General features: G+C 41.3%; 1 protein-coding gene and 1 long non-coding RNA gene across 2 annotated transcripts in view; one reads left to right on the top strand and one right to left on the bottom strand.

Moving 5' to 3' along the window:
• The window catches only part of grin2cb (glutamate receptor, ionotropic, N-methyl D-aspartate 2Cb), a 64,467-nt gene that overhangs the window by 22,547 nt on the left and 15,886 nt on the right, over window positions 1-26,034 (bottom strand). Inside the window, exons 3-4 of the mRNA XM_049015521.1 lie at window positions 13,278-13,873; window positions 10,395-10,509 (exon numbers count right to left, since the gene is read on the bottom strand). Coding sequence (XP_048871478.1) covers window positions 10,395-10,509; window positions 13,278-13,873 — 711 coding nt within the window. The remainder of the gene's footprint in view (window positions 1-10,394; window positions 10,510-13,277; window positions 13,874-26,034) is intronic.
• On the top strand, window positions 291-8,444 carry LOC125742988 (uncharacterized). The gene is made up of 4 exons (XR_007398253.1): window positions 291-784; window positions 3,514-3,558; window positions 6,099-6,163; window positions 6,514-8,444. It is a non-coding gene; the product is annotated as an uncharacterized LOC125742988 (long non-coding RNA).

The following is a 26,034-nucleotide window of genomic DNA, read 5'->3' as shown; positions in this document are numbered from 1 at the left end:
GAACAAAGGGCCTGTCATAAAACATGCATGAAGGAGAAAATAGCTAAAATTAAGCAACAAGATCCACGAAAAAAGAAGTGAGAGGTTTAGAAGTAGCAGTAGCAACTCAGATAACAGGCCATTTTCTAATGAGGCAAGGCTACAAACTTAATAATCTATTTCTACACTGTTTCACCTGTGGAGAGGCCGACACGAAGTGAAGCAGACTTTAAACCTGACCCCCTGTTGGACTTTGTAAAAGGAATGAGCAAGTAAATATGCTGTTAATGACAATGTGCCAAAGAGAAGGATTTGCTCCCGGCTGCTGAAAGACAAAACTTATATCTACTGCTGTCAACTCTGCAGCGCGTCGAGCTGAGTCACATCGCCCTGTAATCCGGAGAGCGTTCAGCTTCCTGTGCAGAAAAGCGCAAAGGCCCTTGCGGGACTGTGTTCAGGGCTTTTGCAAAAGAGAACCTAGACAGATGCTGCCCGTCAGGCCAGCGCCGCTGCCGACGAACTGTGCTTTCGGCTGCCTTAAATGGATTCCTCTTTCATGTGGGTGAAAACTGCCTCGCAAGAGGTGAGATTGAGTCGGCGAGACCACATGCAGATAGATATTCCTGGAGATTCCTCTCTTGTAAATAGTGACAGATGGTAAACAAGACAGATAAAGCACTGCAATGTATATTTCTCAGTAGCATCGTGCCATCTTACTTGAGTTCATTTAATATCCCCTGAACTGGATCATTTTCAACTTGTTTTCTTGCATTTGCCTGTAAACAGCCAAAGAGCCAACATGAAGGTAAGAACCAAGTTTTGAGCTCCTGCATCACCTCCCTCTCATCTACTGACCTCCTCATCCCAGAACAACCTTCTAGATATAGTAATATCATGCACTCTTTTGCCTGTCAAACCATATTTCAAGTTATAAAGTTGACTAGTCATGACCTTTCAAGTACCTTTCAGCTGCTGTAGGCTTATATTTTGTGTTTCTGGTTGCCATTAAACTACTATTTGATATTCAAATTTCATTTGGTTAGGTAATAGTACGTTTATTATTTGTTAATCTGCCAGTTAAAATTTATTTACTGCCTAGCGGTTTCTTCATCTGGAACTAGCCGTGTCTATTTAAAGTGTATTTGGCCAGAAAATGCATTTCATCACAGTTTGCTGTTAGAGATCTCGCCCTATTCCATACGTACTTGAGGTAAGATCAGGGCTCTCCCCAGTGACAATGAGGATAGTTGCTAAACTATGGTCAGAAACCTATAACAAACCTACACTTGGCAACCTGACCACTTGAGAGCGAGCATGAGAAGCTTTGCAGTATATGAACTTCAGCTGATGTCATAGAAATTGAGGTCAAAGCGAGGGAAAGAAATAGCTCAGCATAAGAAAGAGCACCGTAGCAATGCTAATGGTCACACTAAGCAAGCTTGACCTATTGATTTGACTGCTAATGTTTCCCTCATGCAGTTCATGATAAATTGTTTTGTTGTACTTCTGTCCACAAGTCATCCCCAGTACAGATTCCACTGTTATTTTCTCAAATTTCAATCTGATAAATGGCAAAAGCATTCCATTATCGCATTCAGCAATTATAAACGTTTCCTGTACCATGCATTATTTATGGAAAAACAATGTTTAGTTTGATTTTATTACTCATTTTACACAGAACAGGAACAAATTTCCTCATTGTACTGATAACTAAGCATTCAAGCTACTAAAATTAAGATATGCACATTTAAAAACATACCAAGCAACCTGCGAGCACAGTTTCTCAACTGAATAGTCACAGTGCTGTCAGAAGTTCTAATATTTTGATAATATGGCAGTACTGCATTACAAAAATGGTTCTGAGCTCACTTTTGATTATTCTGTTGGGCAGAAAATACAGCTCTCAACAATTGCTCTTTGCATTTGCCTCACAAATACACTTCCCATTACATCCATCCATCTTCTAACCAATGTTCCAGTACAAGGTCAGAGAATGAGGGCCTGGACTCTGTCCCAGGTAGCGCAGAGCACAAAGTGGGTGCACGCCCCAGACAGGATGACCATTCATCACAGAGTACACACCATAAGCAATTCAGAGATGCCAATTCACCAGATTGCAAGTGTTTCTCAATCTTGTCCTTTGGAAACCACAGTAGGCCACATTTTTGCTCCCTGGAGCTGGAAAGGAGCAAAAATGTGTACTGTCTGGCAGGAAGCTTGGAGGAAACAAAAACATGGACCGACTGTGGGTCCCAGAGGACTGGATTGGAAACACTGCTTTGGACTGTAGGTGGAAAAGGCAGCATCCACAGACAACCTGCACAACTCAGGGAGAACATGCACAGTCACACACGCACACAGGTGCAATTTGAACACCTACTGCTGGAGGTGTAATGCGATAGTGCTACACACTGAGAAATCTCTTCCTATTATGATTGTCCGTACATGCTAATTCACGGAACCACATTTTCAAGCCTATTCTTTACCTTCACAATACACATTTTTCTAAATGAATGGGGTAACACTTTACTTGAGGAGGTACAAATAATGTAATATTTTCTATCCATCCAAACCGGGGAAACCGGAGGAAACCCCACGATGACATGGGGAGAACATGCAAACTCCACACACATGTAACCCAGGCGGAGACTCGAACCCGGGTCCCAGAGGTGTGAGGCAACAGTGGTAACCACTGCACCACCATGCCGCGCCCCAACATTTTCTATTACTTGTGTAATAATTTACCACAAACTAAGTCTTATATAGTTACATACTGATCTCATGTTCATTCATCATCGTCTGTAAGTACAGAGTTATCCTTAAGTCAAACATCCTTCACCTAGGGACTGCCTGTACTTGTTTTCTTAATCCTTGTTACTTAAGCATTTCCTCAAACACTCTTGGATGCTGAGCTATGTACTTGGTAGCTGTCCATGCTGAACTACTGCTTTTATTATTTTTGTTTGTGAACTTTCCAGTAGTACTGCTACTTGGCTGAGATGCCGTTACGTGTTGAACGTAATCCTACCGCCTACCCTCTCTTTTTGTTGTTTGTTGTTCTTAAATATTCACAAATTTCCACACTGCGGTTTTCACACTTAAGATTTGCATCCCTCATCACTGCACGGCATGAAGCTTCATGTTTCGTACTTTTCGCTCATGTAACCTACAAAAACCTGCTGCCAAACTACTTTTACCATAAATATTAAATTTTAGTTATTTAACTGAGTTGTTTCTTATAATAGCAGCGTTCTCCTATTTTGTCAAAGAGGATAAAGTGAAACATAGACTCCAGAAGGTCAACTGATTCTCGAGACCTTGTTTTAAAAATGCAGGGGTTTAATCAGCTACAAAAAAAAAAAAAAATAATACAAAAATAAAGATATACACTTTCTTTTTAACAGGCTATATTGACATGTACGCCTTGAACAAATGATATATTTCATGACGTGACAAGAAGTATAACAAATCAGTAGGTCCAATACCATCTATCCATCCATCCATCCATTTTCTGAAACCGCTTGTCCTTTTCAGGGTCCTGGGGGGTCTGGAGCCTGTCCCAGAGGCTACAGGCACGAGGTAGGTCCAGTACCATTAGATGTCAAATCCTACTCAAGAACTGAGTGTTTGGTCCTCAAGGAACTGGTATCTCACGTAAGATGCTTTATGCACATAAAACGAAACACATAAAACTCAAGGAGGGTCATTCAAGTATGAGGCTCCTGCTTATAAAAGCCCTTTGCTGTAAGACAGAGCCACTCTGTGAATGTGTTAAAAAAAAGGAAACTTACAAAATGTAAATATACTAGTTGCACTAGTATAATACATATAAACAATCATTACATTCTGAATAAGATGATAGTATATTTCTATAAGATTAAATATATTACTGATCCTTTATGAAAGAGCTTCAAGTGTGTCTATGAAAAATCCTTTTTAATTGACATCGTTGCCTCACAAGAGAAAACAAAGGGGACTATTTGTGTTTTCAGGTGGCCGTCACGTTAAATGGAATCTGACCAAAGATCAATGCGTCTTTTCTTTCCTCCTTCTTACTAGGCTTTGTGATTGACAGCGAACACAAGCCATGGTAGAAAATCTCCAGATACTAGAAGGGTCATCAGACAGTCTGGACGATTCAGACAGTTCTGCTCTATTAACACTACATTTGCCCAGTGGACATGCCAATGCCGTCCTCTCATTTGATAAACTTTTGAGGAATGACTCCAACACATCTGAGGTGTTGAGGGAAATGTTTCCGTCAGATCGCTGCCGTTCCGTTCTGGCATTATTATAGAGAGAAATTGCAGCGTCGGAGAAGGTTGTTTCACTATGGGGAACACGGAGGCATTCGTGTGAAATGGATCAGCCTAGCTATCGCCGTACGGCATATGGCTTCTACCTATTGGATATGCGTTACAATTATAAGATTATTCTGGCAAAGCAGGGAGGCACTTTCAAGTGAGATATTTATGCTCGAAAAATGACAAGAATGATTTTTTTTAAAGGATGACTAACTCCTAGACATTTCACATTGCAGTGGGGATCTGTTTAAATAACCCTTAACATACGAGAAGTGAGAAAACACTGATATACTTAATCATGTAAAAATGCACGTTGTTATTATTTTGTGGTTTGACAGCGTAGGGCTGTCTGCCGTGGCTTATTAAAGGCTGTTAGCTTGGCCGTTTGCAGAGCTGCTGTTTACGTCCCCAGACTAGTGGACTTTGTTTCCTTATGGATTAGCTAATTATAGCACAAATAATCAGGTCAGGAAACTGAATGGGTGCCATCAGCAGATGAGTCTCACAGACATTAACTCAAATTGGCCCCTATCTCTCCGTAAGACTTTGCATTTTTATGCTGATTTGTATATGGGGGTAAAAGGTAGAGTATACATTTGAACAAAACAGCATTCAGGAAATGTCTTTGCATGCAAGCAGGGTATGTCATTTTATCACTTTCTTATTTGCACGTTAATCTCGTGCTGTCCTCTAAGGACAAAAAAAGCTTGAGGTACCTCCTTACTGGCTGGGGATCACTCCACAGGCACCGTGAAAAACAGCGTTCATCAGCTGTCAGGGGATTCATGTTTGAAAAGAGCAGGACGATGATTTATCCCACTAATAAATTAGTGACACAACATAAACGGGGGGTGGGGTGGGGTGGGGGGGGAGTGGTGACAGCTCCAGATAGCCCTTTGATTGAATGATGGCCCAGACTCAAGAATCATGTGGGTGAAAGAGAAGGATGCGCAGATGCGGTGACAGATGAGAAGAATCAGTAGAGTAGCAGTTTATAAACATATGAATATATCTTTCAAGCTTGACGTTTTATGATTATGTCTGTGACAAAATTTGAAACATATATCCATCCATAAATATATAATCTGATTCTTGTGTATTTATAATAAGTATTTGCATGGAGTCAATCAAACCAAACCAGTTTCTACAGAGGGAATTGCTGTCAGTAAATTGCCCATAGTCTGTGTACCTGTGAGTGTCGTTGCATGTGTGTGTACTGACTGGCATCCTTTCTGGTATATCACCTGGCATGTGCCCTTTGCTTCCTAGAATGGATTCTAGGCTTAGTGCAGTCCTGTTCTGTATCAAAGATGAAGGATTCATGGATGGATGGATGGACGGACGGATGATTGATGGATGAATGGATGGATGGACAGATGATTGATGGATGGATGGACAGATGATGGATGGATGGATGGATGGATGGATGGACAGATGATTGATGGATGGATGGATGGATGGATAGATGATGGATGGATGATGGACAGATGATTGATGGATGGATGGATGGATGGACATATGATGGATGGATGGATGGATGGATGGACAGATGATTGATGGATGGATGGATGGATGGATAGATGATGGATGGATGGACAGATGATTGATGGATGGATGGATGGATGATGGATGGACAGATGATGGATGGATGGACAGATGATTGATGGATGGATGGATGGATGGATGGATGATGGATGGACAGATGATGGATGGATGTGCATTAGTTAGCTACAACATTACTCTCATGTTTCTGTACTTCGTTTCCATCAGTCCATCTCTCCATTTGTGTCATGTCAGTCCCATCCCTGTCCCCAGGTGGCCCTGACAAAGAGAACATTTTAATAAACTCACCTCATCATACACACATCTATGTTCCAAGGGTAAGTAGCACAGGAACAAGAGTGTCTGTCCCAAATTATCATAAGCAATCAAAAATAATGCTTTAAACTACTTACTGCTCTTACTTTAAACTTACTGCTCTTTAACCAAAACGTGTTTTGTGTTCAGTTGTTGAAAACAGAAATAAATCAGAAGTATGTGCCCGGGTTTAAATGTCTTTTATAAGGCAGCATTTCACATAAACAGACTGTCTTCCACTCTACTCTCTTTGGATGATTAGCTAGATGTGTGATTCAGCCCTCAACAAAGGTTAATCTGTGTTTGTACAATTCCCTTCAATTTATACACCAATCAGTCATAACATTAAAATCATCTGCCTAATACTGTGTAGGTCACCCTCGCGACACCAAAACAGGCCTGACCCTTCAAGGAATGGACCCCACAAGATCTTTGAAGGAGTCCTGTGGTATCTGGCACCAAGACATTAGCAGCAGATCCTTTACGTCCAGTACGTTGTGAGGTGGGGCCTCCATGGATTGGACTCATTTGTCCAGCACATTCCACAGATGTTCGATCGGATTGTGATCTGGGGAGTTTGAAGGCCAATGCAACACCTTCAACTCCTTCTCATGTTCTTCAAACTATTCCTGAACAGTTTTTGTAATGTGGCAGGGTGCATTATCCTATTGAAAGAGACCACTGCGATCGTGGAATACCCTTGTCATGATGGGGTGCATTTGGTCAGCAACAATGTGTAGGTAGGTGGTACATGTCAAAATATCATTCACATGAATGCCAGGACCCATGACTTCCCAGCAGAACATTTCCCAGAGCATCACACTGCCCAGTGTCAGCTTGCCTTCTTCCCATCGTGCATCCTGGTACCACCTCTTCCCCAGGTAAACAATGCAGGTGCACCCAGCCGTCCACATGATGTACCAGAAAATGTAGCTCATCAGATCAGACCACCTTCTTCCACTGGTCCGAATCTTGCTTCCAAAACATCAACTTCAAGAGCTGACTGTTAACTTCCCTAATATAAAATGGCATCCTTGACATGTGCTATTGTAATGAGATAATCAATGTTATTCACTTCATCAGTCAGTGGTTTTAATGTCATGGCTGATCTGTGACAGTGAATATAAAAATTAGTTCTGGTATTTCTGAAAAGTTTTGATGATTCTGCTAGTTAAAAGTATTTGTCTGTGCTGTCCGCACATACCAAAATTCTTTGTTTTACGGCTCTCCTTTAATCTCATGATCAAAGGTCCCATTCTTTACGTGCGAGTGCATCAACAGGTGTTCTTTGACAATAAAGCCTCTGCATTTGTGCTTTGTCTACTGCTGTTCCAGCTTCAAAGCAACACAGTCTCTCTCACAGATTCTTGGCAGCACAGGCTGTGCCTGGGTTATATTTACAAAATATCTGCCAGCTATTTGCTATTCACAAACCCGGCACAGCGTGCGAGTAATCTGCTCCATTTATGGAGCAGACAAAATTGGATTTGCCATTATTAATTAATCATTTGGGGGGGGGGGGACTGTTTCTTTGTTTGTTCTTCTTGATCGAAATGCACTTTTGTACTTGTTTAGGCTTTTGAATGTGATCTTGTGAGGAAAAAAAAATTGTCATAAATGAATTTGCTAAGTCGCATAAGAGCTATGCACTGAATGTACTGTACTGTGTTTAAATGAAAGACAGCCATTCATTTTGCTATAATTTTGGATTCATATCGGAACCAGTGGCATATAATAAAAGTGTCAATCTCACCAGTAGGTGGAGTTAGAAGGTGAATAAAGTAGGCAGTTACTCAGACTTCACATATGTTTTGAATCAATCATTTATGAATTATTATTAAGATGTCAGCGAAAGCTTAAGGACTGGAAATAAGGGCAAGGGTAAATTCATGTAACATATCCATGTTTTATGAGTAAATATGGCCTCCCATTAATTCAACCTGAACATTAAAATATTAAACACAAATTTGACACTTAATCATACAGGGAGAAACATTTGTTTTCCATGCAGATCACTCGTGTTATTGAGCATAACAATAACTTGCAGGGAAAAATGAAACTGACCTATTTTCTCACATTACATCTAGAAAGGCCATTTGTTTTCTATGGCTAAGCAGGGCTGGTTGTCAAGGAAATCCCATTAGGTAAAGAAGTCAAATTGCCTTAAATGAAACTGCCACGTAATTAAGACAAATGTAAGCAGTTATTCCAAAAGGTTGAAAATGTGTGGCCATTACACTGAAATGTGTGCAATGTCACACTGTCCCCCTCCCCAAATAAAGGATACAGCAGATTGAAATTAAATGCCTATTTATGTGGGTACCAGCATAATGACAACATGTGCAATGGTTTGTCACTGAGGATGCGAAGCAATGCTTTAAAGAATGTACTGAAGATACTGTATGAATTAGGCATTTCATAGATTTCACAATGGCATGTTTGTTATTGTTCCTTCGAACCTGAAGCAGTGTCACTGACAAGACATATATGAAGGAGAGAGTGACAATTGTAGTATTTAATTTAATTGAATTAAATTTCAGAAATGACCAACTTTCTAAATTGTCACATGAGCACAAACGATAAGCAATTCTTGTTTCCCGAAACCTTCATTTCAGGTTTAACCGCTAGATACACACAGCTATATTACAGTAGTGACTTTTTAATAATTATACCAAACAATGTCCACAGAATCACCCACTTTTACAGCTTGAAATATCAGCTGTTGATTATTTTTAGATGTGTATATGAACTGCGAAAGAACATGCAGTATCAACAAACCTATCGATGCTTTTATTTCGGTAGAGGCTCACACTGGTCTAACATGTCGCACGGAGTAAATACAGAGTTGGGAAGAATTTACTGCATCACATATAAAGCTGTAACCTTGGTTGGCTCCTAAATAGATGGAGAAAATGTGCTGCCAGCAGAAGCAGAGCACAGATATTTTATAACGTTTGACAATAATATACATGTATGTTCTAATGCTGGTTTTATGTTTGGATTTGCAAGTAGAATCTAAATAGCAATGAATTCCTCCAACAAATGGGGGGCTGGGGTGGTTTAATATCATCTCTATTTGGGGGGGGGATTTGGTTTAATATTGTATCTGTTTGGGGGGTGGCATGGTGGTGCAGTGGTTAGCACTGTTGCCTCACATCTCTGGGACTCAGGTTCGAGTCTCCGCCTGGGTCACATGTGTGTAGAGTTTGCATGTTCTCCCCATGTCGTCTTGGGGTTTCCTCCGGGTTCTCCGGTTTCCCCCCACAGTCCAAAAACATGCTGAGGCTAATTGGAGTTGCTAAATTGCCCGTAGGTGTGCATGTGTGAGTGAAGGGTGTGTGAGTGTGCCCTGCGATGGGCTGGCCCCCCATCCTGGGTTGTTCCCTGCCTCGTGCCCATTGCTTCTGGGATAGGCTCCGGACCCCCCGCGACCCAGTAGGAAAAGCGGTTTGGAAAATGGATGTCTCTGTTTCGGGGGAGGGGGGGGAATAGGAGTTGGTTTAACATTGTATCTGTTTGCAAGTGTATTAAGCTCTATCACAAAGCAGAATTCTACAACATGCAACTGATTCAGTGCTAACATTGATTGATTTGAGTGGAACAGGCACAAACTTACTGTTCATTTAGTTGGTTATTCATTTGTCCATATTTTCATTTATTTTTAATGACGTCTAAAATTGTTGACTATTATGACAGAAGGGCTGTGGCACATCTATTAACTTCAGCCGGAACTACAGTTTCTACCGAGTGACAGCTAGTTTTGGAGAGGAGGTGGAACCTGAAAGCTATAAATAATTCTGCATTCATAATTTATTAAGGAATCAAATTGAAATGCAAAATATCCAAAATCCAATTTAATCAATTACCTAAACAATAATTTCGACATCCTCCCCTGATAGCTGTAATAGCATTTAGTTCAATTCAAATAAAATAAAGAGCGATATCTTTCACAATAACTCTAGCATACTATCAATTTCCGCTTGTACAATGAGATTTTCAAAAACTTATTGACCAGAAAATGAACAGCAAATAGATCTTGCCTTTATAGTTTTTAATGAACAGGCCGTTCCTTTATACTTCCGAATGTCGTCACATTTCATCTATTAACATTAAAATTTCTATGAATAAACTTACATTATAAGCTTATTATGAGCAAAATCCTGTAAGATGCTAATGTTATTCCGCCCATATTCATCAGGCCACTTAATATAACGAGGTATTACTTTAAGAAGCCATACATTTGGGCGTCCTTACCTTGTCCCACTGTCGCTCTCGGTCCAAAGTAATGATCACCATGGATGGGTTGGTGAGGTGGCCGTCCGGGTTGAAGGACAAATCGCGGTGTTCCCATGTGACATTCAACATGTGCCTGTTAGAGAGCAACAGCATTTGGCATATTTTAATTTCAGCAAAAAAAAATAAAACCAAAATTCTTCATTTCTAAGTCTTGGATTTTCTGCAAATATTACCATTATTATCATATGTAAAATGCACGGAGCCCTGCTCATGACATAAAGATAGAAATTATGTATGTATCATGGCCACGTTTTACTCATTTATTCCCTTGTTTTAGTTAAATCGTGGGCACATTTTATTCATTTGTTCCCACGATATATTAAAACGCGAGCACATGTTACTACATAGCCTGCTTATTGCTAAATGCATGCCTTTCATTTAGGCCATTAGACATAGGCTGGTATGGGCAGAGATATTTTAATTTTAAGCTGGGAATAAAGTGGTCACCCGTTCCGTATTGCACGGAATCATCCAGTATTGAAAAATAAAATGTTGTGGACCATTTTGAACCAATATGGAGCGTGATTTGCCCCTTATTTGCGGTTTGACCACTCTCACCCAAATTTTATTGTGCCCCCCCACTCGTGAGGGGAGTTCCATATTTCTTCAGACCGGAAGTGGCAAACCTGGGTTGGAAGGACCTACAATCACATTGCAGAGGCACTTACGCACTTGAGAGCCAGGGCGCTTTACCGAACTCGTTTTAGATAAATTGTGGGCATTTTTATTAATTCGCTCCCTCATTTTCGTGAAGACGTAGCCATGTTTAATGAATTCGTTCCCACGATATATTATAACGTGGCCACGTTATGTCGTTATGTCATGAGCAGGTCTCCGCAAAATCCACTTCAGTTAATTCATTTGAATTATTTAAGGATCAGCTATGCCGCACTTGCTATGTGTTGTGTGAATGGAGGACGCGCTGACACTTAAAGCATTACGCTACATGTGAAACATCACGCCACAGTGGCATGATGTACTCACTTCTCATGCTTAGACTGCAGATGGCGAAGCCTTTCATTTCCTGCCCATGAGTCTCTCGAAAGCATAATCACCCCAAAGCTTAAGGATGTGATTAAAACATTGTCTGTAATGATGGTAGAAGCCCCTTGTGAAAAGTCTATTTAACCTGTTAATCTGTGTAATCTTATTAGCAGATGGAATGGCTGGCAGAATCCAAGCCTTGTATTTAAAAAAAAAAGTGTTTTATCAACATCGTCAGTATACAGAAAGCTTCAAAGGAATTTCACTTGGATGAACAATACTCAACTTCGTAATTATCAATAGGAGGGAAAATTCTGATGTTTGTGAGAATGTGTTCTAAGTCAAGAAAGTAATATTTAATAAGTGTAACAAGGCAATTGTTTCCTAAAATGGACACCTCATTCCCAATCATAATAGCAGCAGTTCTGTTCTGGTCACTCTCAAATAAAATTACCAAGTAACTTGACATGATATACAGAGCTGGACATACTGGCCATTAGTGTGACAGTGGGCTTTTTACAGGGCATAAATGAGGAGCATCCATGACTCACCAGGTCACCTGACCTGTACCTCTTTAGGCTATAGGTAGAAAGCAAAGTACCAATGGAAACGCATATTAGCACAGGGGAACTTCGTCCTCTGAGGCGTCAGGTGACGACTGAACCACTTCACCACCCATAGCCCAGTACTTATGACTTCTTTATTCAATATCTCAGTTTATCTTCAGTCATGATAGCCTTTAACTGGATACCACCGTAAACAATCAGCGGCTCTGAAAGTAAACATAGCTGTAGTGTCGTTATCAAAATTAGGTAACAACTAACTACATTAATACTAAGGATATATTCTATTCTACACAACCCTATGATAGTTCAATAAACAAAAGGCTTATATATTACATATATTAATAAATTATTTGGTAGTGAAAATGCCTGAAAGACATAAAGGTTAATGTAATATGCTGTTTTTTCCAGACCAAATATGGTTTGAAGACAGATATCCAGCAAAAAAAAATGCTCTAAATAGTTTTTAAAAACAACATAATCCAACTATTCAGTTCCTGGAGTCCATGATCAATTATCTGACCTTCAACCAAATAATAATCAGCGACTGTTACAACCTCAAGCCCTCAGATGCAATTGAGCTTGACTAGTATTTACTGTTTCCTGGCACAGAGATAACTTTGAAATTAGGTCTCACATGAGAAGGTACCACTTTTTCCTTTTCTTGTGTATTGACAAAGGGAGGTTGAAGTGTTTCCAAGGACACCGGAACGTTGCCTTACTGACCATCAACACATGCATTGCTTTGGCTACTAAAACAGTAATTTTTTGTCAGCTATTTGTATAAACAGATTAAAATCCTTTGCAGTGACTTATCACAGTAATAGCACTGCAGTATGAGTAGACAATACTTAGGCAATACTCATAAAATAAAAATATATCATCTAAGATATCCTACTCATACAATTGTGACATAATGAAATTTTACATTTCTTTATACTGTTAGGGCACAACGTTTTTATCCTCAATTTTTACCTTTGAGGGTACAGTTACTTGGGCTGTACCCTCAAGGGTCTGACTATTGTACCCTAGCTGTAGGTAATTGTACATTTTGTCTAACTGAAGGTACAGAAATGGACCCTGAGGAACATTTTTGTACCATTGGAGGTACATTCATTTACTTTGGGGAACAAAGCTGTAGCCCTGTGAAGATTAGACTAGATAAACTTTATTGATTCCAGGGGAAAATCCTTATAATTACAGAGAAAAACTCAGAATGTACATCATTAAAGGTAAGACCGCGCTCAACACTTTTTCTTGGAAAGATGCTGTTCTCCAGCCTCCATGGTCCTACCTGAACAGGGTATTGTTGCTTGAAGGATGCATAGGACTGTGACAGTCATTGTAGCCCTCGGGGACAAACCCCTGGTGTCTGCGGAAGCTCTGTACACCGTTCACCACAATAGCCACCCCATCCCGCACGCGTTGCCGCAGACTCTTCTTCCAGCCATCCGTGGTGATGCTTATGAGTCCGACGGGAAAGCTTTCCGGGGGGACGAGGTCAGGGTTTCCCACAGCCAGGCTGGGAACAATCCATATATATCCGGGCCCCACTAGCCCCGCCTCAGTTGCCATGGCGAAGAGGTAGACCGCTTCCTCGTGGGAGCAGTAGACCAACAAGACCTGGGCGTCGACCTGCTGCAGCATCCGGCGCGTGCGGATGTCGTTGGCGGCCTCCGACATCTCGAAGCTCAGCACATCCTGCAGTTCCCACAGGAAGTAGCTGGTGTCCGTGAAGGAGCGGATGTAGTCTACGAAGGTCTCGTGCCCGGGATAGAGACTGGTGATCACTACAAAGTTGCGCCAGTCGTATTCCTCCATCACCTTGAACATCCCATTGATCTGTTGCTCTATGGATGACCCAAGCTGCAGAAACGCCGAGCCCTCACCCTGCAGGAGACAGGAGCATAACAAAACAGCATGATATCAGAGGTCAAGTGTTAGGAACCACAGGGTGAAGACAAGCACTACGCAGGACTGACAGTGGGAACATTTTCAGACTTCAAATGATGTTTGAGGAGTTACGTGCAAAACATCTAAAAATGAAATGTAATGACAACTTGGATGCAGATCAGATTTGTCTACAATAACTGAATCAGCTTAAACATCCCTAGTCCATCATCATTTAGAAATGCATACATTATAAATATATAATATAATCAGAAAAAACAGGACTAGAACTACCTGTATTTAAATGCACTAATTTGCATATTATGGCAATGCCATTAATGATTCTCACTGATTTCATCACGTTTTAGCCAATTACCACACTCCTGCTACTGCTGTCCTGTGAGCCCCACCAGCTCTAATGTGCTACTTCATTCAGAAAAGCAGTTTTAGCGGCACACTGATGTAAAGGCATCTTCCACAGTTTTGTGGTCTTCCCTTTTGCTGAAAGAAAAAAAAAGCACCTAAAAATATATGACTTAATAAAAACCTGTATATGCTGTATAATTCATGGTGCTGCATTTGTCAGCTTGGCTAAGTCTGAATGGATTCAGCTGCAACCTTGTTAAATTATGTGGGGACCATCGGCTGCCGCATGAGAAGAGAAGAGAAACCCTTCTGGCTTCCAGTTTGCTCCAAAGTACTGTAGGAGCTCCTAGGACATATATATGCATACCGTGTATCTACATCTTACACGGTCAACTGGTTCCACAAACCACTGCGATACTCCAAAGCCGCGTACGTTCAAGCCCCCATACATAAAGCTGCCTATTTACTTTGCATATACACCTACTCCCAACCGGTCATATACTTTAAATCATGCACAGATTACAGAACTGTATCTATACAATGTAAATTCTATGTAAAATCAGTACAGTAGTTGTTACAATGTATTGTACAGTATACTGCAATTCTTCAAAACCGTGTAAGAGGCGGGCTGACTGTATATACTCATATATCTTCTAACCACTTATCAGGCTGGGTCACAAGGGCAACTGCAACCTATCACAGGCAGCAGATGTGGAAAGTTCAGATCCAGACCAAGATTTTTATATTTTTAGATTCAGAAATAACTCCTAGGATGGTACGGTGGCATAGTGATTAGCACTGTTGCCTCACACCTCTGGGACCAGCGTTCAAGTGTTTGCCAGGGTTCCATGTGTGAGGACTTTGCATGTTCTCCCCGTGTCGTCGTTGGGGTTCCCCAGGGAACTCTGGTTTCCCCCTACAGTCCAAAAACGGACCCCCTGAAAATGGATGGCAGTAGCTTTTAACTACACGCAGAGTATTCAACTTCTTGGTTGAAACAAAATCTTGGCCTAGATTTTAACTTTCTGGACCTGAACTATCCAACTTTGACAGGCTGCACATCCAGGGCTCCACCTTGGATGTGATCTCTTCACTAGACACACACTTATAATGATTTACTATGGGCAATTTAAAAAATGCTAATTAGCCTAATTGCATGTCTCTGGAATCCTTGATGCAATTGGTGTACCCTGAGGAAACCTGCTACACACGGGAAGAACACGCCACACTCCACACAGAGGAGGTGGGATTCTGTTGGCCATGCTGGAGGTGTGAGGTGTCAGCTCCTACTCACTGAGCCAAGGCGCTGCATATAAATCATGGCAAACTTCATTTTCGGCATCAAATTTATGCAATATATTACAGCTACACTATTTTTGGAGTCTGCATGGCGAATGACTAATATCCTGCATTTCTCGTTGCAGAATTTCACACGCTGATGTGGCTTCGTTTGCAAATCAAGCATATAATGCGGCCCAACTCGGTCTTCCGAGGCTTTGACACACGCAGAAGCCGAGCTTCACATAAACCTCTATGTGTCATCGATCAAGCTGGATGGAAACAAGACAAATAAACTGAAAATGTTTCATCGAGTGTTAAAATATCAAACAGAAAAACCACAGCAGTGCCGACAGTAACCTTAATTAAACTATGGACCCCAAACAAATGAGCCAGATGGTCAAAAGAAATTTCGAATTGAAAACATCTATAATCACAGTCCCCTTCGCCTGCAGTATTTAACATATTTGGAAGACTTTCCAATTTGTTACTCAAAAAGTGTACACAGCTCCTGAATCTCCTTATATGTCACTCATGGCTACAGAAAAAAAAAATAATTACAATGCAACAGCTTTAAAAATGTCGAGTAATGAAGGTTAAATCTTTGCAAAAAATATTCACACTGCTTCTTTCTTTTAACCTTGATGTTTGTGAAACAGAGAGATCCGGCTCCAGTGCACAGCGACAAACCGCAGCTGATTCTATCTGTTTTATTACTTATCATCGAAGTTGTAGTTCGGATTGATCACTAAGCTCTTCCCCATTTTTCTTTGTCGTAATTCCACTGAATAGACATGAATTATATGGGGGGAAAAAATTTATAAAAACTGTTAATAATAATTCACATTTTGACAGGAAGTTGTACTACAGAGCAGTGAAAGGGAAATAATGTTTTTTTATGACTAATTTGAATATAGTTTCACTCCACATTCTATTTTTGTGATTTAAATTAGTCATCTTACATTTAGAGATGCTAAAAGAACTGGGATGCCAAGCATCTGGAGAAAAAGGCATCTGCTTTTCCACAAAGGAGACATCTGCTTTTCGCAAAACAAGTCATTCCCGTGGGCTTTGACTTTGGGCTACGGTGACCCAAAGAGAGAGGGGATGGACTGTAAGGTCCTCCTAGCCTATCTGCTAAGCTGCATGCGTCATGCCTGCTCTGGCCCCATGCTATACATCAGCTGCAATAACACCGGCACATTTAATACTGCCTCCAACAATGGAATAATTAATCATCTTTACTCCCATCCTATCACTTGCACCACTACAAATGGACTGCAGAAATGCTTTGTCCTTTCGCAAATAACAGGTGAGGCATTACCAAGTGGCCTGTGTTTTAATCAATTCTTATTTTTTTGTTTTGTCAAGTGCTTGATCTCCTCCTGACCTTGGGAGGCAGAAAGCAATGTAAACACAGAATGTCTACACCCCCTCCTTCGGAACTCAAACCTCGACTACAGTTATAACAACAGATTTTGTTTAGCGGGAGACATTCGGTGTACAGTTTTAATGTCATAATTATTCTAATTTTAAAGGACTATCAATTCTTCCAATTATCAATTTAGATCTAGGTATTTTAAAGTTAATGACTTTTTGGGCTGCATGTTTCATCATTAGCTTCTATATATCTGTGTCTCAGACATCCTCTGTTGAAGTCAGGTCATCAGAGTGATGGCATTAGTCAAAAACACACACGCACATGTATATTCATATTTTTGAAGCACAAGCAAACGAGCACTGTATCCTAGCATTTTCTTAGTTTTCCATGATCTCATAAGGGAGATTTACTAGTATATTGGTTAAAGATAGAAATGGTCATTTTAAATCCGCTAGTTCCAGGAAGAATGTGCATTTTAAGATGGTCAACTGCATACATATTAATAATCTTTTGCTCTGATTAAAATATGAGACAGCAGGACATCCAGTCCCAGACCCTGGCCAAGACACAGTAAAAAATGTTCCTTCCTGAACATCCTGAATTTAATGCAGTAAATGAAATTCAACAACGAAGTACATTTTGTCATTAGTTGCCTACCAACAACCACCTGTCATTGGGTCGTGAATCCAACAGTCATCATTAAGTCAGTGAGACTGCATATAGTATGATGGGATACTGACTGTAAACCAAGCTTAGTCATTTTCATTGTCTCGTCGTTCACATAACATTAAAGGTTCCAGCTGATTTTGGACTGTATTGTGTGTTTCAAAGTTATCTATACAAGCAAATACATAGATTCCCCCCAGCTCTGTAGGTTCAGGGTTACGCTTATTATCCATTCATCCATTTTCCAAACTGCTTATCCTACTGGGTCGCGGGGGGTCCGGAGCCTATCATGGAAGCAATAGGCACGAGGCAGGGAACAACCCAGGATGGGGGGCCAGCCCATCGCAGGGCACACTCACACACCAGTCACTCACACACGCACACCTACGGGCAATTTAGCAAGTCCAATTAGCCTCAGCATGTTTTTGGATTGTGGGGGGAAACCGGAGTACCTGGAGGAAACCCCACGCTGACATGGGGAGAACATGCAAACGCCGCACACATGTGACCCAGGCGGAGACGCGAACCCGGGTCCCAGAGGTGTGAGGCAACAGTGCTAACCACTGCACCACCATGCCGCCCCATATGCTTATTATATGAATACTTTTTCATCTGTTTTTTAAATATTATATCATTACATGATGTGTATCTAAATTTTTTAAATGACATTTTGATCTTAAAGTAAGTAGAACTAAGTGAAATGGTACAATAGCTTAACAAAGAATCTGAGGAGAGCAATTTAAATATAAACTACTGCAACAGCAGAAAGGAGATATAATGCAAATGGGGGTTTTAACTCCCATAAAATCAGGCAGAAAAGCAGACAAGGAACACAAACAGACTTAAACACAAAACAGAAATTCCTCTTTAAGGCTAACTCTGCCTCATGCAGCTCTCCTCTCTCCCAGAATCTTGCCTGACTGCTCCTATTGAAAAGCATGACCAGGCAATTGGTCCAAGCAGGGCCAGCGGAGTTTCATTAACTGGGCTTCCGAAAGGCACAGGCTGATCAATTGCGATGGCATTGTAGGTGCTTAGCAAAGCCCTTTCCACCTCATACTTCTTAGGACATAAACCTTGGCCAGAAAGTACAGGCTTAGGCAGGCCCCGGATTGTTCAGAATTTCTGAATACAAACGCACAAACGTTCCATTGCCTTTAGAATAAATAATCAGTATATCAGTATATACTCAGTATAAGGAATCGGTTGATGTATACACTGGTTGTATTATACACAAGCAGTTATTTCTCTAATTAAGTCAGTTTAGTCACTCAGATAACAGATGCCCTATATGACACCTGAATTTAGCTAAATACACAAAGAATAGCTGCATATATTAGCCTTGAAACTCATTTACATGACTGCCCAAAATGAAGCTGTAAATGCTTACTATTCTACTACCATAACTACGCAGCATACTAATCCAATGTTCTTCAGGCTGCATAAGGCGCCTCCCCTGGTTATTGAAAGTCAACGCGCTGCACGTACATTTTGTATGCGCTGCAGGTTGCAGGTACCACGTTAGCTGTTAAATGGTCCTGAAATGTCATTATTCCAAGTGCGATTAGAAGCAAGAGCCTGTTCTGTAACTGCACTGAAATGTCAATATGCATGTACTGCAGCATTTATTTCTTAAGGTTTTTTGGTCGAGAGGCCAGATCGATATTTCTCTTGAAAATTAAATAAAGGAACCCCATTCCTGGTACCCTCGTACTCAGTCATACGGAACTTCATTCTGGGCAAAAATCACAAGAGTCTCAGAAAATGTATTTTTGGATCCCCTGGTAGTTTTTTTTAATCTCTAGGTCTCGGTCTGCAATGGTGGGGGTGGGGGGGTGTTATGCAATGAAGGTTATGCAACTGGGGTGCTTGGACCAGGACAGCTGAGGTATGGCTGGAGTTTGGGTCACAAAAGACTCAAAGTCCAATAAAACTGACAAAAGCGTACTGGTTGGCAGGACACCCAGGGAATAAGGTGAGGTGGTATATATTTCTGGAAGAAGGTGATTGTTGCCTTCAGTGTGAGAGCCCTAAGTCTGGTGCCAGTGGCTTGACTGTGGCACCTTGGTGTCGAATATGTTGCCCAAGTGCTCGACAATCAGAGGTGACCTAGTGAGAGTTGTGTGGACGACCATATAGTCAAACTTCTTATTCGTCTGCATTCAGTTTGAGGTACATGTCGCTATGCTGATATGAGGTGTGAAGTGAAACAGAAAACAATCCAAATGGCCTCTGGTTCTAGCTATATGCCCTGCCTCTCTCAGAACGGATGACTGGTTTCAGATGTTTAACGAAGTTTCATGGACAAATGCTCTGTAGCTTCTTTTTCAGGGGTTTTGCTGTGCCTTAAAATAAGCCCGGTAATTGGGTGATTTGGAAGGAGAATGGAAAGGGTAAGAAACTCTATCTCTGATTAGCCCTCATCATACTCTCACAAATAGCCTGGCTTGGGGGAACCGAGTAGCTTCTGTTGCTGCTGTCTTCATCTCATTGCAATTAATTTAATCCTGTGGTCCTTCATCACTTTGCCTGTGCATGGCAAGCATTTGAAAGGATCCAAAGATCTTCAGCTAGGAAAACAGCTGTGTTCTTTAGTTCTGGATAAAAAAATATATATATATTCATTACTTCAGTTGAAAGCAAGCGGCATTGTATCCTTTCATCTCAGAGCATGTTTTTATTCTCACCTGCCCCTTTGTGTCATGTGGTTCTGACTTACGTTTGATATGAGTCGGGACAAAAGAGGACAGGAGGTGAATATGACAGATGAATGAGATCCTAGTGATGCCTGGATTTGGACCCGGATTTTAATTGCTACTTTAAGTAATTTGCTTTGCATTATGGGAATTGAGCTACATCATCACCAATCTGCTTCTCACCCCGTAATGGCTTTGCCTTACTTGCCTCTGACTACTTATCGGAAGCGAATCAGAAAAAGACAGGGTAGTACGAAAAACATGGCTCCAGGTAGAGAATAACGACAGGTGCTACCCCGTCTTTAGGCCATGCAAAGAGTGCATGGTGTTTCCTGCGCATATCCCATGGAGCAAGGCTGTCTTCTGATATTAGGCTAAACCCCATGAACCAGAATCCTAGACCCGATCCTCAATCCACTGCGTTTCCTAAACAGGCACTTTCCAAGCCAAGAAATTGAATTTCCATAATTGCCTATCCAGTGCACGGTCACTGTGGGACTGGAACTGATCCCATGATGGATGGCACACTAGTTAATCGCAAGGCACACCGTTATACCCTGGGCATGTTTGAATGTCTTTGGACTGTGTGAAGATTGCTGTCCCCAGAGGAAGCTCACAGGAGTACAGTTCATGCAAACCCAACACGCACAGACCCGAGGATGGTCATCAAACCCACGAGCTTAAAACTACAAGGCTGCATTGTTGCTAATCGAGTCACCAAACCACCATGCAGACCAGTCACAAATAATGCTGTAAGAATATGGCAATATTAATGTAGCATACAGTAGTGCAGGGTATGGCAAACAACATTCACCCAGCAGTAATTAAATCAAGTATCAGATGTAGCAGGGAATGACACTGTTATATATAAAACAACAAAAAATATACAGGCCCACTGTTGTTACATAATTTGCTACTTATGCCACATTTAGGCTAATAAGATTTATTAATGAAATTTGTTAATTACTGTGTCACATATGTGGGATACGGCAGCCAACCGCGGTGCTTCTACTCAGCGCATGTTGTTACTTGTCAGCTTTAATTAATTTTTTTATTTTTTATTTTTTTTATATGAAACATGATTTCTTCCTAGCACCTCCTGCCAGCAGAGCCTGCTTGCCCAAATGCAAAGAGAAGTGAGTGAATCGTCGGTAGCATGGTGGAAAGGCATTGAGTAATCGGTGTGAAAACGAATTAGGGTGGCTGTTTACTGCCTGACCAGAACTCCCCCAGTGGACTACGACTGTAATTTACATCCACTGACCCAGTCTACCTTTGAAGTATAATTTTCTAAGGCATGTTTGTCAGCCATTATAATTATTGATTTACGTGCTGTCTTCTCAGAAAACATTTTTCTGTGATGGGCAGCTGACAGTAAATGAACTTCGATTTTCATAGAAAGGAACATGCGATGGATATATTCCGCGCAAATACCACATATTGGGAACCGCTGTTGGATTTTTTTTAACTTTCTATTTGATTTCAGCTCAGTAAATCTATTTCTTAAACTCCCTGACAAGTCCTAGAAATCTTGAAACTTCTTTCCTCAAAGCCAAAATTTTAAATGAATCTTCACCTCCATATTAAAAGATAATGAGTTAGCAAGTTTAATTTTTGTCACCCACTTAAGGACATTGTCACACATGGACTGGCATTCTCAGGAGAGGCCCCTGAATTCGTCCCCACTAAAACACTTGCTCATCATCAGCGGGGCACCCTGACTGTGCGTCTCCACGTGCAAACTCACTGATCATTACACTCATTTCTTCTTCTGCTTCAGAGTCCGTTAACATGCTCGGAACCCATTCCTCGTTTAAGACACCTGCCATGAGTTATCACAGTGTGCTTCTCAGACATGAGGAAAGGCGAGAAGCCAGTTGTCACCCCGGCATATAGAGACCATAAATATAATTTTTGCACCGGCCGCGGGCAGATGTGTTGAAGGGATCATGATGCGTTATCCTTCCAGCTCTTTTCGGCAAGGCATGTGTCAGAGCCTGCAGAAGGAGAGTGTGGTAGCCTTAATCAGGCAGAGCGCGAGATGGGCTGTCACCCAACTCCATGGCGGTCCTCTGCCAGCCCCTAATAAGAGCCTTGAGCTGCCTGTGTCTCCATCAGCGTAAAGACCCTCCCCCACCCTGCGCCGCTCCTACCGTCTCCATGCGTGGCTGATAGACTTTGTCATACCGTGACAACAGGCTCATGCTCGCTCCTGCGTGTCCCTCTGCATGACTTTCATTTACCTTTGGGCTGAAAGAACCTGCGGGATTGCCCCGCATTCAAATCCTGAAACTCTGTTTACATAAAACTACATATTTTTCATTAGCTGTGCTTCCTAGAGATCCTGCACTTTGTATGCGTATGAGAATGTTTAAGCAGCACAACAGACAAAAAAATTCACAGCCAGGAACAAGTACGTTTTTTTTAGAATAAAGATCTGATGATATTTGCAACTTCTCCTGTGGTTGTTTGCTGAAGCGAGTTTGAACAATATTTTTTCCTTCTCTCCAGAAATCAGAAGAGCAACATGATTTTAAATCAATGTGTTCAGCTGATCACCCGGTTAAACACAAAAGACAGAAACACATTATAAACTGACAGGGCCAGATCTAACTTTTCTGTGGCCCCAGGCAAAGCCTTGCTTGGAAGATCCCCTACCAGGAAAACTGATGATCATTTCACTTCCTCTGCGACGCAGGTAATTCAAGGGCCCTAAGCAACTTCCTGTTTTGCCTATAGCTAGAGGCGGCCATGGTTCTGCCTGCACATAAACAATTTATTTTCCAGCATATTATTTGTCTAATTATTCTAATTCATAAATTATATCAATATAATTTCGTGACTTTTTTTTCATGCCCTAGGCAGCTTCCTAGTTTGCCAATAGCTGGTTCCGGCGGTGCACACTGCCCTGGTTGGTTTTTTGGATTCATTGACATTTTGATGGAGTACTCGACAATTTTCTGTCAGGACCATTAAGAAGCTTGTTTTGTAATGGAGGGCACCGTACCAAGTCAAAGAGCACTTAGCCTGTCTTCTGTAATTAGTATTTAGGCCGTCTTCACACAAGGCATAATTCTATCCAAATGCATTTCAAGACCGACGGAAATCAGGAGTAGCAGAGAGCTGCGCGTTCCGGCAGATTTCCATTTTGGCGGGAGTGAATGGCTGCGCTTATTAAACTCCGCCACTGCTAAATCGTCTCACATTAACAGTGGAGATCATCAATCTGTTTTATCACTTTTCATTATCAGGTCTTAAAATGTTCTGCTTATTGATGCAGACTGGAAAGTCAGTCCCTGTGGGTTTGCGGCTCAACTTGTAGAGAGTGATCATGATTAATATGTAACTATTAAATCTCTAAGGCACACACACCAACCTTGCTCAGTTCCTACCAGCTATAAAGTTCTACGCTAAGCTGCTCCCTGCTGTGTCTGAGCACTTAAAAGTCTTTATATGTGTACTTGCTTCATCTTGGTTTATACCCACTGCTATTCCTTTCTAATTATGGATGCTCTTCACTGCTGCCCTACAGCCCAGCTCAAGGATGCCGTGCCTGTCAGGAATTATTGTTCAGCACTGCTTTCGCTCCTCAGTGACCCTTTCAAAGATACAGCCCCGCGTATCCGAAACCTCAATTGCTCACTTCTCTTGACAGAAGGCTTTCTGGGCCCTGGACACGTTTTGGGTAAAAGGAGGGTAAACTTTGCAAAGATGGCAAGAACGTAACCGAGGCATGAATTTCCATTCATGGTGAGGCGGTTTTTACTTTGATATGAAGTTGCAGGGCTCCCTTCCCTGCCTGGAGCTTACAGGGGCTGCGTGAAAGATATCAGAAGCACTAAAATACTAGAATTCACACAGCAGAAAAATCCTCGCATTTCTAAAAATGACAGAGAACCACAGGCGCCGACAGAATTAAATAGCTGTTGAAGGGATACCTATGACACGTTGCTGGTTTAGAGTCTTGGCTTTTCTCAGTATTACCAGACAACAAAGTTTATATCCCTGGTTTAATTTGAATTTTTTTTTTTGTCCCGGAATTACAAACGTTAGAAGCTATAGTAGGAAGAACAGTAATAAAATTGACCTGTTTGCATTGTTGTATCTGGGAGAACAGTCGTAGGCAACTGGATATCAGCCATATTTTTCATTTTATGTGTTTAGAAACATGACTCAGAGAGATGACTCAGAGAGATGACTCATCTGCATACCCACATTCTATTGGATGGAAACTGAACAGGACGGGACCTATTACAGGGATACCCAGACCGAACCAACCAAATGCATTAATGGTTAAACTCAATCAAAAAAATTCAATCCAAAGTAGGTTTTAAATGAAATTAAGGTAACCATCTATATCTAATAACAATGAAGTTCAAGTTGAGGGAAGCTGAGGTGTTCTAACATTTACCCGGGCTCTCAAGTTTCATCAAAAGTTTGGGGTGAGATTATATCTGTTAGGGGCGGAGAACGTGTCTCACGGTCAATGCGTGACACTTGAGAGTCTTGCCTACTGCTTTCATCGGATCTTGCTCTGCCACTCCCACCTTGCCTGCACTCTGTATGTGCGCATCCCTGTACTAATGGGCTTGCAGCGGGATCACATGTAACAAATGCTGTTTTCTGATTGACTGATAGGTGGCTATTAACTCTGTCTAACTCCACTGGGACGACTATGAACTCGGTGGAAAACGCCATTAATTCTTTATAACGGGACACCATGGTGGGCGGTATCCCTTACTTCTCGGCGTGAGAAACCGAAGGTGTGGCAAGTGAACGTGTGAAGTGGCTGAAATGCGTGAGACTTAAGAGCCCCGCACTTTTCCTTTGGAGTTTGAACAACTGAGAATGTGATTCTCTTGTGCCTGGACATGACTAGCTGTTATGCAGCTCTGACCAATCACTAATATGAAAACACCATATATGTAAATTGTCATTTGCTGATAATCTGCTGCTGAAAACCGTTTGTGCACACATAAATAAAGCTGTGGGGCGAGGAGATTCCTTGAGTGATTGTAGCTAACCATTGTCATGCGTTCATTGTGGCACTAATGATGAGAGACTTGTAATTTCATGCTTTGGTAATTACCAGCATTTAATAAGATGAAGTCAATTCAGGGAATGTGTTCTTATTTAAAAAAAGCAGGGAATCCTATTGTTGGGCTGAACAGAATTATTGACAACCCCCTATGTCATTTTCCTGAGCATGGTTACGGGTGTCTAACTCTCTCTAAACATCAAAAGACTGAAAGTTATATATTAAATGCACATAAAACAACTCCATAAAAACTATGCTGCATTAACACATGACAGGGGATTTCAAACAGTAACTGCGTTATGGACTGGATACCTAAATTCAGTATGTGTCAAATGCATATTCTTATCAGTCTTATCAGTCATATTTATCCAGACGTAATTTTACATATAACATTTTTCCTTCATGATGATAAATTAGATGTCTTTTTGCCTGTGGTTGTAAAATGTATGCTAGAAACTACAGGAAGGTTGTATTCACAACATAATATTCCAAAGCACATTCCAAAACAAACAGGCTGCAGCAGAAACGCAGCCAAACATGTTCACAGGCGATAAAAATACTCGCGGGGGCACAGTTTTAGCTAAAACTGTTTCCAGTTGCTTCCAGCTAGGCAGTCACTTGAATGTGTATTTGACAAGCTTTATTCACCAGATAAGATCAGCCAATGACAGCAGGGCCTGACAGAAGCTTTTGACTCCCCTTAGCTCTCAGTTGTTTTCAGTACATTGTGGCTATG

Source organism: Brienomyrus brachyistius, chromosome 5, assembly GCF_023856365.1.
Source record: "Brienomyrus brachyistius isolate T26 chromosome 5, BBRACH_0.4, whole genome shotgun sequence".
NCBI lineage: Eukaryota > Metazoa > Chordata > Actinopteri > Osteoglossiformes > Mormyridae > Brienomyrus > Brienomyrus brachyistius.
Note: the sequence above shows the minus strand (reverse complement) of the source record. Positions and strands in the feature narration are given on the sequence as shown.